Source organism: Papio anubis, chromosome 8, assembly GCF_008728515.1.
Source record: "Papio anubis isolate 15944 chromosome 8, Panubis1.0, whole genome shotgun sequence".
NCBI classification, from domain to species: domain Eukaryota; kingdom Metazoa; phylum Chordata; class Mammalia; order Primates; family Cercopithecidae; genus Papio; species Papio anubis.
The window spans coordinates 135,820,280-135,833,029 of NC_044983.1; the positions used below are offsets into that span (position 1 = coordinate 135,820,280).

The window sequence follows — 12,750 nt, forward strand, 5'->3', positions numbered from 1 at the left end:
GCATGGGTGAGAATGGAAGGAAATTCTGTTACAGTGACTCAGTGCTCTGACTCCTCCCAGGCTATCCTCCAGAACTCGCACGGTGCTCTCCTACCGACAGTCCTAGGTGAGGACCCACAGCTGGCCACTCAGTCGTCCTGCCTCAGGGTGATGGAAGCTACAACTGAAGTCACCTGGCTTTCAAAAGGATCTTTTGTGGCCGGGCGCGGTGGCTCACGCCTGTAATCCCAACACTTTGGGAGGCCGAGGCGGGTGGATCACCTGAGGTCAGGAGTTCGAGACAAGCCTGGCTAACATGGTGAAACCCCATCTCTACCGAAAACACAAAAAATTAGCCGGGTGTGGTGGCGGGCGCCTGTAGTCCCAGCTACTCGGGAGGCTGAGGCAGGAGAATGGTGTAAACCCGGGAGGCGGAGCTTGCAGTGAGCTGAGATCACGCCACTGCATTCCAGCCTGGGCGACGGAGCAAGACTCTGTCTCAAAAAAGAAAAAAAAAGAAAAAAAAAAAAGGATCTTTTGTGACCCAAATTGAGTCTGGGTGTCTGCAGAAAGGTGTGATAGATGAGATTACTGTCCAAAAGTCATCGCTCCCTTGCCTTCACAGTTGATTCCTCAGCCCAGTGGCGCTGAGCTCAACCATGTGACTACCGGCGGTGGACAGGATGTCAGCAGTCCTGCCCTGAGAGGCTTACATGCAGTTGCCCCGTCTGGCTGCGGGGTTGGTCCCAGCCAGGTGGCCTAGAGAAACCTTCCTCCCTGCATCTTCCTCAGCCTGGTCGCCGAGGGAATGTGAAGCCAGGTCCATCTGGAGGCAGAGCCTCCCAGCCACATGCAGCTGCATCAGCCAACCGCCAGCTAATGCACAGAGGTGTCTCGAGGTGAACATGTGCTGTTACACAGTGAAAGCTAACTGAGTCAAAATCCCAAGGGGCCTTTTAAAACATGGAAGTTGACAAATTGGTGCCAAAATGTAAATATAACTGCAAGTGAGTTAGAAGAGCCAAAAATAAAGTATCTTGGAGAAAAAGAACAAAATTGGATGACTTGCAATAGCCAATTTAAAGACTGACTACACTTGATTTCAAGAGTCGTTATAAAGCTACAGTAATCAAGACAATGTGGTATAGACCTAAGAACAGATGAGAACAGTGGAACAGAATAGCAAGTTTAAAAATAAATCCACACATAAATGGCCAATAGGTTTTTGACCAAGGTACCAAGGCAAGACAATGGAGAAATATTTCTTTCAACAAATGGTGCTGGAGTAATTGGATTTCCATATGGAAAATAATGAACTTCAACATCCACCTCACATCCCTCACACTAATTCAAGACAAATCATAGACCTGAATATAAAACTAACATGGTGGGGCACAGTGGCTTATGCCTGTAATTCCAGCACTTTGGGAGGCCCAGGCAGGAGGACTGCTTGAGCCCAGGAGTTCAAGACCAGCCTGGCAACGTGGCGAAACCCCGTCTCTATAAAAAATATATAAATTAGATGGGCTTGGCATACACCTAGATCCTAGTAGTTCATGGCTGCAGTGAGCTCTGATTATGCTACTGCACTCCAGCCTGGGTGACAGAGTGAGACCCTGTCTCAAGAAGAAAAAAAAAAGGGGAAAAGAAAGTCCCAGTTACTTGGGAAGCTGAGGTAGGAGGATCGCTTGGGCTTGGGAGGTCTAAGCTGCAGTGAGATAGCTTTTAGAGGAAAATATGGTAAATATCGTGCAACCTTGGGGCAGGCAAAGATGTCTTAGAGAAGATGCAAAAAGCACTAAGTAGTTGAAAAAGTGTTAATTTGAACTTCATTCAAATTAAGAACTATTGCTCATCAAAATACACTGTTAAGAAAATAAAAAGACAAGCCATGGACTGAGAGTGAATATTTGCAATACATATAGCTGACAAAGGACTTATATCCAGAATATATAAAGAATGACTACAAATCAATAATAAACAACTTGATTTTTAAAAACCAGCAAAAGGCCACGTGGAGTGGTTCACGCCTGTAATCCCAGCTACTTGGAAGGCTGAAGTAAGAGGATTGTTTGAGATCAACAGTTCAAGACCAGCCTGGACAACACAGTGAGACTCACTGTAAAATAAATAAATAAATAAAACAATTTTTTACAAATGGGTAACAGCCTGGGTGACATGGCAAAACTGCATCTCTACAAAAAATACAAAAATTAGCCGGATGTGGTGGTGCATGCCTGCAGTCCCAGCTACTGGGGAGGCTGAGGTGGGAGGATCACCTGAGCCCAGGAAGTGGAAGCTGCAGTGAGCCATGACTGAGCCACTGCACTCCAGCCTGGGCAACAGACGGAGACCCTATCTCAATAAATAAATAGTTTTTAAAAATAGGCAAAAAATTTGAACAGACCTTCACAAAAGCAAACAGTTGGCCAGTTGTAGTGGGTCATCCCTGTAATCCCGACATTTTATGGGCTGAGACAAGAGGATGCCTAGCTGCAGTGAGCTTGGATCATGCCATCACACTCTAGCCTGGGTGACAGGGTGAGACCCTGTCTCAAAAAAAAAAAAAAAAAAAAAAAAAGGAAAAGAAATAAAAACATACCTACCCAAAAAGACTTGTACACAAATGTTTACAGCCACTTTATTCATTAAGCTCCGAACTGGAAACAATCAGATGTCTATCAATAGGAGAATGGTAAACCAACTGTAGTATATGTACACGATAGAATACTATTCGGCAATTAAAAATAAAATTATACGCCAGGCGTGGTTTCATGCCTGTAATCCCAGCACTTTGGGAGGCTGAGGCGGGTGGATCACAAGGTCAGGAGTTCAAGACCAGCCTGGCCAACATGATGAAACCCTGTCTCTAAAACTCCCCCAAAATAGCCAGGTGCAGTGGCAGGCACCTGTAATCCCAGCTACTCAGGAGGCTGAGGCAGGAGAATCACTTGAACCCAAGAGGCAGAGGTTGCAGTGAGCTGAGATTGCGCCACTACACTCCAGCCTGGGCTACAGAGTGAGACTCTGTCTCAAAAACAAAAAACACCACATGGATGCATCCCAAAAACATTGTGTTAAGTGAATGAATCCAGACACAAAAAAGCACACACTGTATGTTCAATTGATGTGAGTTCAAGAACAGGCAAAAACTAATCTATGTTGTTGGAAATCAGAACGGTGTTTGCCTATGGGCTGGGAACTCTCCATGAGAATGTTCTGTGTCTCAATTTGAGTGATGGTTACACAGGTGTATGCATTTGTCAAAATTCATTAAACTGTGCATTTCACTGTATGTACATTTACCTCAATGAAAACAAAAAGAATTTTCTGAGGCTGATATCTAATATTAATTTAAAAGGATCAAGTTTAACCTAATATGTTCAGTAAGGTGTGAGGAACATAAAAATATTGTTAAATCATTTATGTCTTTGCCAATAAATATATATATTTTTTGAAACAGAGTCTCACTCTGTCACCCAGGCTGGAGTGTAGTGCCATGATCTTGGCTCACTGCACCTTCCACCCCCACCCTGGGTTCAAGCAATTCTCTTGCCTCAGCCTCTCGACTAGCTAGGATTACAGGCACCTGTCACCGCACACCTGGCTAATATTTGTATTTTTAGTAGAGACAAGGTTTCACCATCTTGGCTAGGCTGGTGTTGAACTCCTAACCTTGTGATCCACCCGCCTCGGCCTCCCGAAGTGCTGGGATTACAGGTGTGAGCCACCGCGCCTGGCCAAAATGTTTTTGTTTTTTTTGTTTTTTGCTGTAGGCTGGAGTGCAGTGGTACAATCTCTGCTCACTGCCCTCCACCTCCCGGGTTCAAGCAATTCTCCTGCCTCAGCCTTTGGAATAGCTGGGACTACAGGCGCCCGCCACCACACCCGGCTAACTTTCGTATTTTTAGTAGAGACAGGATTTCGCCATGTTGGCCAGGCTGGTCTTGAACCCCTGACCTCAGGTGATCTGCCCGCCTCAGCCTCCCAAAGTGCTGGGATTACAGGGTGGAGCCACCTTGCCCAGTTGCAATAAAATGTTTTTTAAGTAAAAGTTATATTACTTCTTTAAATATTAATACATTTTTGTCAAAGTTATAACTGTAGATTTAGCTTATTCAATTTATGGAAAAATATGGCATCTGATATCTGATTTGCAGAGCCCGTCCCCCTCGTCAAACAAGAAAGCCAGATAGACTCACTTTCTGTTACGTGACTTCATTTTTCAATTCAAATAAATGTGCTAATACACATTTCCAGGATTATTATAGAAGCCACGGAGAAATACAAAATGTATTTGTAAGACAGATTGCTAAATGCAGTCAAGTAAAGATTAAAATGATATATAATTAATGTATCTATTTTACCATGTTACAAGAGCAAGAAAATAAATCATACTGTATCCACTTTAACATAATTTATAATAATACAATATAATGTGTGCTTAGAGTAGTAAGTGACGAAGTAAGGAGTATGCTAGAAAGCATGTTATTCATTTGGTAAATGTGTGTGAACATGTATAATGATTTTTTTTTGCTTTGGGGATTTATTAAATGAAAATCAAATATAAAAATCAGAAGTAACTCCATCCATGCTGTTAAACATCATGACCAGATTTTCTTATGAATGTAAAGAAACCAAGTCACACACTGCTTAAAAAACAATCACTCTGCAAAGGAGGGCCTCACTGTGTTTTTTTAAAGAAAAAGTGTATATATGTTTGTGTGTGTGTATAGATAAACATACACACACACATATATATATATACACCACAATCACTCTGGAAGCCCACATATCATTTTTACTTTTTGCTGTTAGGAGTAGAAAATATGAAGCATTTGATAAGATGAAATAAGATGAGGATTGACCAAAGTTACAGCATTTTAATATGGCATATTAAAATGATTTAATAAAATCAGTTTTAATTACTTCATTAATCAGTGCCCACCCAGTATGATGTTGGACAGAAGCTTTATCTGGGTTTTATCCAGTAGATCTTGAAAATGATAGTCCGAGATAACACTCCAGTTACATTTCAAATATTATTATTTTTAAAGAGACAGGGTCTTGTTCTGTCACCCAGGCTGGAGTGCAGTGGGTGATCATAGCTCACTGTAAACCTGAACTCCTGGGCTCAAGCAATCCTCCTGCCTCAGCCTCCTGAGTAACTGGGACTACAGACATGCACCACCATGCCCACTTAATTTTTTAGTTTTTTTTTTTTTCAGATGGAGTCTTGTTCTGTCGCTCAGGCTGGAGTGCAGTGGCACAATCTTGGCTCACTGCAACCTCCGCCTCTCGGGTTCAAGCGATTTCCCTGCTTCAGCCTCCCGAGTAGCTGGGACTACAGGCACGCACCACCACACCCAGCTAATTTTTGTATTTTTAGTAGAGATGAGGTTTCACCATACTGACCGGTCTCAAACTCCTGATCTCGTGATCTGCCTGCCCCAGCCTCCCAAAGTGCTGGGATTTCAGGCATGAGCCATGGTGCCCGGCCAATTTTTTAGTTTTTAGTAGGAACAAGGTCTTGCTATGTTGTCCAGGCTGGTCTCAAACTCCTGGCCTGAAGTGATCCTCCTGCCTCAGCCTCTCGAGTAGCTGGGATTACAGGTGTCAGCCACTATGCCCAGTCTGTTTGTTTGCAGAAAGATAACAAATCAAAGCCAGGCATGATTCAAAAGTTTTAAACAACACACAGCCCTCCTCATTACTGCTACACCTGGTCATTGCTAAACCTGGTAAAAGCCTGAAAGCCAGGACACCTAGGGGCTGGGTTCCAGCACCAAGGTGACCTAAGAATTTAAACTCCCAAACCCCCATTTCCAAGTGAAGAGATTAAGCCCTCCTGCCGTAGAGGGTCACTGTGAGAACTGAGGACAGTGCCTGGCACATGTGAACTCAGTGTTAGCTGTTGTCATTGAGAGAGAACATGAGGGACAACTAAAGGACAAAGGATGTGTCACTTTAGGTGGAGATCAGAGCCCTCTGGGCTCATCATTCCAGCGTGTCCAGTCATCTGCAAAGGGTTAGACCTTCTGGACGAAAGACCTTTGGGGCACATCACCAATGCCTTTTTACTTTGGCATTGAGCTTTGATTTTACTGGGTTGTGTGGATGGCAAATCCAAACAAATATGGCAATTCTGATATTGTCAGGTATCAGATAATTTCAAAATGTAATTTGTGCGATCTTCATCCCTGGGGAGAATCTGGGAGAGGCATTTAGCCTAGTGGTTGTTACAGTCCTAAACGTGAGGCAGACCCAGCTTCCAACCCAGTTCTGGCACCTACTAACCACGTGGCTGTCAGATTACTGTGTAACTGTTTCTTCACCTGTGAACCAGGGATAAGCCTCGTATCACTCAGGTGGTATGAGTTGAACTAGAGGCTGCTGCTGACAGCGTCCTGTATACTTCAGTGGACCACAAAAACACCAAGCATGGGTCTTCCCACAACCTGCCCGACTCTTCTCATCTCAACCTCAGCCCATCTCCACTCCTACTATGGCCAAATCCACACTTCCTTCCAGGCCTCAGGCATTACCTACAGCGTCTCATTTTGTTCTGGAACTTTGACCTTAATAGGCTGGAACGGTCTCCACCGTTTGACTCCTACTTTGTAGTGCGCAACCCATGGTACCTAGTCAGTTGCAATGTATAACCCCAGTATATAATAAACTGTAATACTCAAACTCTGGTGCAGTTAGCTGGTGTACAATCTGTAGTGCATCGTTAGCCGTACTGTATGACCCTGTATATAATAAACCGTGGTTGTTTTTTGTTTTGAGACAGGGTCTTGCTCTGTCACCTAGGCTGAAGTGCAATGGCACAATCATGGTCACTGCAGCCTCCACCCCTGGGGCTCAAGTGATCCTCCCACTGCAGCCTCCCACATAGCTGGGGCCACAGGCACACACCATCACACCTGGGTTTTTTTTTTTTTTTTTGAGGCAGAGTCTCGCTCTGTTGCCCAGGCTGGAGTGCAGTGGCATGATCTTTTCTTACTGCCACCTCCACCTGTCAGGTTCAAGCGATTCTCCTGCCTCAGCCTCCCGAGTAGCTGGGACTACAGGCACCTGCCACCCTGCCTGGCTAATTTTTGTATTTTTAGTAGAGACGGGGTTTCACCATGTTGGTCAGGCTGTTCTTGAGCTCCCGATCTCAGGTGATTTGCCCACATCGGTCTCCCAAGGTGTTGGGATTACACGTGTAGCCACTGTGCCTGGCCTGAACTAGTATTGAATTCTTGGTGCATAGTAGCTGTAGTGTGTAATCCCTGGTCACAGGCAGGGGCAAAAGTTACTGTTAAAGATGTCCCTAACTTAAAGATGACCCCTTACAATTCAAAGCAGATTTAAGTAAACATGTAAAATCTATAACCCTTGCCAACAGATCCTTACCATTGTGCAAGCTGACTGCATTCCAGCAGTGGCACAGAAAGAGGCGCAGGATAAGTGGGGACCTCAGGTGATCCACCTGCCTTGGCCTCCCAAAGTGCTGACATTACAGGCGTGAGTCACCACACCCAGGCTTTAAAAAATTTTTTAAAGCTAATCATCTCTGTATAGTTCCAATTTTAGTATATGTGCTGCCAAAACAAGTAGTATTTTTTATTTTACTTTTTTAAAGAGACAGCATCTCACTCTGTCACCCAGGCTGGAGTGCAGTGGTGAGCACAGCTCACTGGAGTTTCAACCACCTGGGCTCAAGTGATCCTCCCACTTCAGTCTCCAGAGTAGCTGGGACTACAGGTGCACACCACCACACCTGGCTAAAGATCTTATTCATTATTACTATTTTTTTTTTTTTGAGACGGAGTCTCGCTCTGTCACCCAGGCTGGAGTGCAGTGGCCGGATCTCTGCTCACTGCAAGCTCCGCCTCCCGGGTTTACGCCATTCTCCTGGCTCAGCCTCCCAAGTAGCTGGGACTACAGGCGCTCGCCACCTCGCCCGGCTAGTTTTTTGTACTTTTTAGTAGAGACGGGGTTTCACCGTGTTAGCCAGGATGGTCTCGATCTCCTGACCTTGTGATCCGCCCGTCTCGGCCTCCCAAAGTGCTAGGATTACAGGCTTGAGCCACCGCGCCCGGCCATTATTACTATTTTTGAGATGGAGTCTTGCTCTGTCACAAAGGCTGGAGTGCAGTGGCCTGATCTTGGCTCATTGCAACCTCCGCCTCCTGGGTTCAAGCGATTCTCCTGCCTCAGTCTCCTGACTAGCTGGGACTACAGGCATATGCCACCACACCCAGTTAATTTTTGTATTTTTAGTAGAGATGGGGTTTCACTATGTTGGCCAGGCTGGTCTCAAACTCCTGACCTGACCTCAGGTGATCTGCCCGCCTTGGCCTCCCAAAGTACTGGGATTATAGGCGTGAGCCACTGCGACTGGCCAAGATCTTCTTTTTAAAAAAGAAGTTCATGTTTCTGAAGACTCAATTTCTAATACATCTATACTCCCCAAACTAATCTATAAACTCAATGAAATCCCAATCATAACAACCCCTCTGCCAATTTTTCAGATAAAAATACAGGGAGGTACAGTTAAGAAAATGAATAGTCAAGCCCCAGGATGAGAGAAAATACCTAGAAAACAAGTATTTGACCAAAGACCGGTATCCAGAGTGTATAAGGAACACCCATTATTCCATAGCAACATGACGAACAGTCCAGTTTTCTTAAAAACGCAAAGTATCTGAGCAGATGCTTCACAAAAACATAAATGGTTAAGTACAGGGGGGAAAAACCACTCAACTTCATCAGGTATGGAGGATAAAAACAACTGACACTACCAAGTGTTGGTGACAATGTGGAGCAACTGGAATGTCCATCCATGAATATGGTATAAAGTCACTGAACCAGTTTGGCAGTTTTTAATAAAGTTAAGCATACACTTACTGATGTTCCAGAACTTTCCTTCATAGTTTACTTGCCCAGGAGGAATGGAAACACCATCCCCAGTTTTATTTCTAATAGCCAGAAACTGAACACCACCCAAATGTCCCCTTCATCAACAGGTGGCTCACGGAGATTCTAGCAAGCCTAGGGTGGGCCTGGGAGATGCTATAACAATTTCCTTGACGAGTCAATTATGCTTTGAGTCTGAGTTATCAACAGGTGAACAGGGAAATAGGCAGCAATATATTCTTACCATGGAGTATTATCAGAAATAAAAAAGAATGAACTTGAGATACACACAACATGGATATGCAAAAACATCACTCATAGTGAAAGCAGCCAGAAATTAGAGTATATATGGTGTAGCTCTAGAAGCAATCTGAAGTGTAAGAAGCCATTTCTAGCGATGGAGACCAGACCAGAGGTTACAAAGAAGAAACAGGGACCTGCCCTCCAGAGGCATGAGGGTACTTCCCAAGTGCTGGCTCTTTCTCATCTTCCTCATACTTGTCACTAACTGGACGTATACATTTGAAAAAAATTGAGCTGTTTATTCAATGGCTCTTATTGTATGCAAGTTAAATCCTACTCAAGTTGATAAAAGCAAAGCAGGGTGGTGATTGCCCTTCTAGGGGAGCAGTGCGGGAGGGAGCCCCAGGACCTCCGGGGTGATGTTACTGTTCTCTGACCCTGCGTGTAGTTACAAGAGGGCACTCGTTTGGGAAAAGTTCAGTAAGCTCTACATTTATGCACCCTTTTCTCTATCTACTTATTAATAATGTAAAATAAAAAAAATAGGAGAAAAATGGTGAGATTGTGAACACTTCTCCCGGCTAACTTGGACAGGTTTTCAGGTGCTGCATGTATGGTTTGTCTCATTAGGCAGCTGTTATTGAGGTAGTATAATGAAGCTGAGTAATTTGAACACTTTTACTTTCAAATGAACTTTTCTCTGGGTCTTTATATTTGAAATTCTCCATTTTGTTTTGTAATGGAAGTCACCTCATGGTCCTGATAGCCCTTCAGGCCACTAAGTTCACAGGATGTGAACTGCCTCTGCTCAACTCTGGTGGCTGTGCTCGACCTCTGACCTCTGGCCCATGCGCTGATATTGAGAGATGTGGAGAGATGTTGATCTCTCCACCTGCTCTAAAGACCAAAATTTTCTTTGGTGTATAGGAAGATGTGAAACTTACCGACAATTCTAGGTGTTCCTAAGTGAGACCATGAGGCAAAATGTATTAATGTATTAACTGCAGGTAAACTGTTATCTGAAACAGTGGTTCTCAACTTGGAGTGGTTCTGTCCCTCCTTCCCCTGGGAACCTTTGGCAATGTCTGCGGACAGTTTGGTTGTCATGGCTTGGTGGGAGTGCTACTGGTTTCTAGTGGGTGAAGGCCACAGATGCTCCTAAACCTCTGAGAGTAGACTGGACAGGTCCAACATCGATGTCCCTGACAAGGTATGTAGAGCACTTTACCATTTACACTGGACTTAGCTCACTCTCATAATCACCACTTTAAACATGAGGAAATGGAAATGTAAGAGACCCAAGAATGCCAAAAATTAGAAAAAACTCACAAGGATGACATTCCCTTGACATTTGCTTCAGATGAAGTAACTGTCACAGATCCAAAGATGAAGCTGCTTTTGCACCCAAGAGTATTTACCCAGACAAAATTCTCTCAAATCCCTCCCTTTGGGGTCTCTGAGTCCCTAGTACTAGAGATCCCAGTTCTATTTGCTCCCTGCTCTGTGGCTCACGGAGATTCTAGCAAGACTAGGGTGGGCCTGGGAGATGCTAACAATTTCCTTGACAAGTGAATTATGCTTTGAGTCCGAGTTATGGAATACTGAGACCCTGCAAAGGAGAAGGTTCTTTCATTGAAGACCATTGCTACTTCCATCCTGAGCTCTGCATTTAATAGGTGACAATGGAATGAAAAGGTTAACTTACGCCAGGCTACCCTTCTGTGGTAACATCTTTGACTTGTTTAGAATATTAAACAAAAAAAAAGGGGGGAAACTAATTAGTGAGAGGCTTCCTGATAATTATTGGGAGCTCTCTTGTATGTTATCTTATCTGACTAGTCACCTGAAAATAAAGCCATCTGAAGAAATAGAACCAAAAGAAAGGATATTACAACAAGACTTTACTGGTAACACCTTTTTAATAGGTCAAAGTAACTGTACAGTTCATTATATTCTTCCTGAGAATAATTTATATCCCCCAACAAACTAAAGGGAGGGTATATTTTTTTCAAAATTAACAGAATGGATGGTGTAACTGGACATCAAAAGAAAACCAAATTCCTGTTTTGCTTCATTCTCTCCTGGGAAGACAGATACAAGGAAGGGTTAGTTAACTCCAGTGGCTGTAAAATAGTCAACATGGCTTTAATCTTTCTTTATAAATTATATAAAAATGGAAAAAGGGGATGGTTCTGGAACTTCTCAATGCAGTTTGGAGGTGCTCTGGTACAAAGCATTTCTGCTTCCAAGAGAAATAACATTGCTACAAAAAACTGGCACATTATTCTGTGAAAAAAGACAAGAGTTTTTAGTTGTGTTCTACAGCTAGTTCCCGACCCAATGCTTCACATATCCACACGAAAGTAAAAGGCAGGTAAGACAAAAAGGGCTGTAGTTTTTTCTGAAATAACTCAAGTCTTCAAAATATAGCTTTTATATTCTTTCTTTGTAAAGTGGGATTAGCATATTGCAACTGAAGGGTGTTCTAACAAACAAAAATTCCAGTCTGGATAATAATTCTATGGTAGACAAAAGAATTCTCAGCCTCTTGGGTTTCCCGGAATTCTTTGCTTCATGCTCTCCTCTTCCACTATGCAGCTAAGGTAGTTTAGGAATTAAGATGTCACCCCCTGGCCATCCCCATTAGAACGTATCTTAATGTGAACATAAACTGTTCTTCATGATGCTTAAAAGCTCATGTACAATTTTCATTCCTAGAAAAATGCCACATTTTGGATCCTGGACATTTCTGAATATCATGATTGAAAAAAAACAAAAAATGAACCCAAATCAAAGTGTGACTAAACTTATATGAGAAAGATTTTCAACCAGATGGTCATTCAAAAAAGTTGGAGCTGTTAAGTGCTGGCGACCGAGGACAGAGGGTTAATTCCTCGCTGCTGGTGGAAGGCTAGAGAACATCTTCAAAAGAGGGTAGCAAGACGTGCTCCCAGGGGAGGCTCAGTGTGGTCTCGTCTGCCCAAGCATTTTCAGTCTTGCTTGGTCAATGACATCGAGTAAGTTTTTGGCATCCACAGCCAGGGCGTGAGCAGCAGTCAGCATTTGCTTTTTGTACTCTTGCTGGAGACTGGTCATGACATACTGCTGGGCCAGTTTCATCTTGTTGATGAGCTCACCCAGGTCAGAGTTCAATAGTTTCTGTGCCATCTCAATCTGAAAGACAAGAGATAGTTCAGGAGAACTGTTTCCAGTGATCTTTTTTTTCTTTTTTAGAGAGATGTTCTTACTATGTTGTCCAAGCTTGCCTCAAACTCCTGGGCTCAAGCAATCTTCCTGCCTCAGCCTTTCCATTAACTGGGAACACAGGCACATGCCACCGAGCCCTGCACCAATGAACTTTTCAGGGAATTTTTATGAGCCTTTCTTTCAGTACCTCCATGAGAAGAAAACTTTATTTCCTGCAAATAAATTTTTCTTAGAAGCAATAGGATGTAAAAATCAATGTTTAAATTTTTTTTTCTTATTTTAACTTCCCACACTACATTTATGCATTTTAAAAAATTTTTTACTTACTTTAGAAATTCAGCTATTATAGTGTGCCTGTGTGTGCATGCCCATTCACACATGCAGATCCAGCATCTTGTTCCTTCCATTCAAAGC

At 43.4% G+C, this 12,750-nt stretch overlaps 1 protein-coding gene across 49 annotated transcripts in view; it reads right to left on the bottom strand.

The window, feature by feature from the left end:
- Positions 1-11,029: 11,029 nt before the first annotated feature.
- PTK2 (protein tyrosine kinase 2) overlaps positions 11,030-12,750 on the bottom strand; it is a 322,010-nt gene continuing 320,289 nt past the window's right edge. For 42 of the 49 annotated variants that reach the window (XM_017962371.2, XM_021942917.1, XM_021942938.1 and 39 more), the window contains one exon: positions 11,030-12,303. In XM_017962371.2, the coding sequence (XP_017817860.1) occupies positions 12,091-12,303 (213 nt within the window). In that variant the 3' untranslated portion in view covers positions 11,030-12,090. The remainder of the gene's footprint in view (positions 12,304-12,750) is intronic. The other 7 variants (XM_021942909.2, XM_021942922.2, XM_021942906.1 and 4 more) reach the window with 2 other exon arrangements.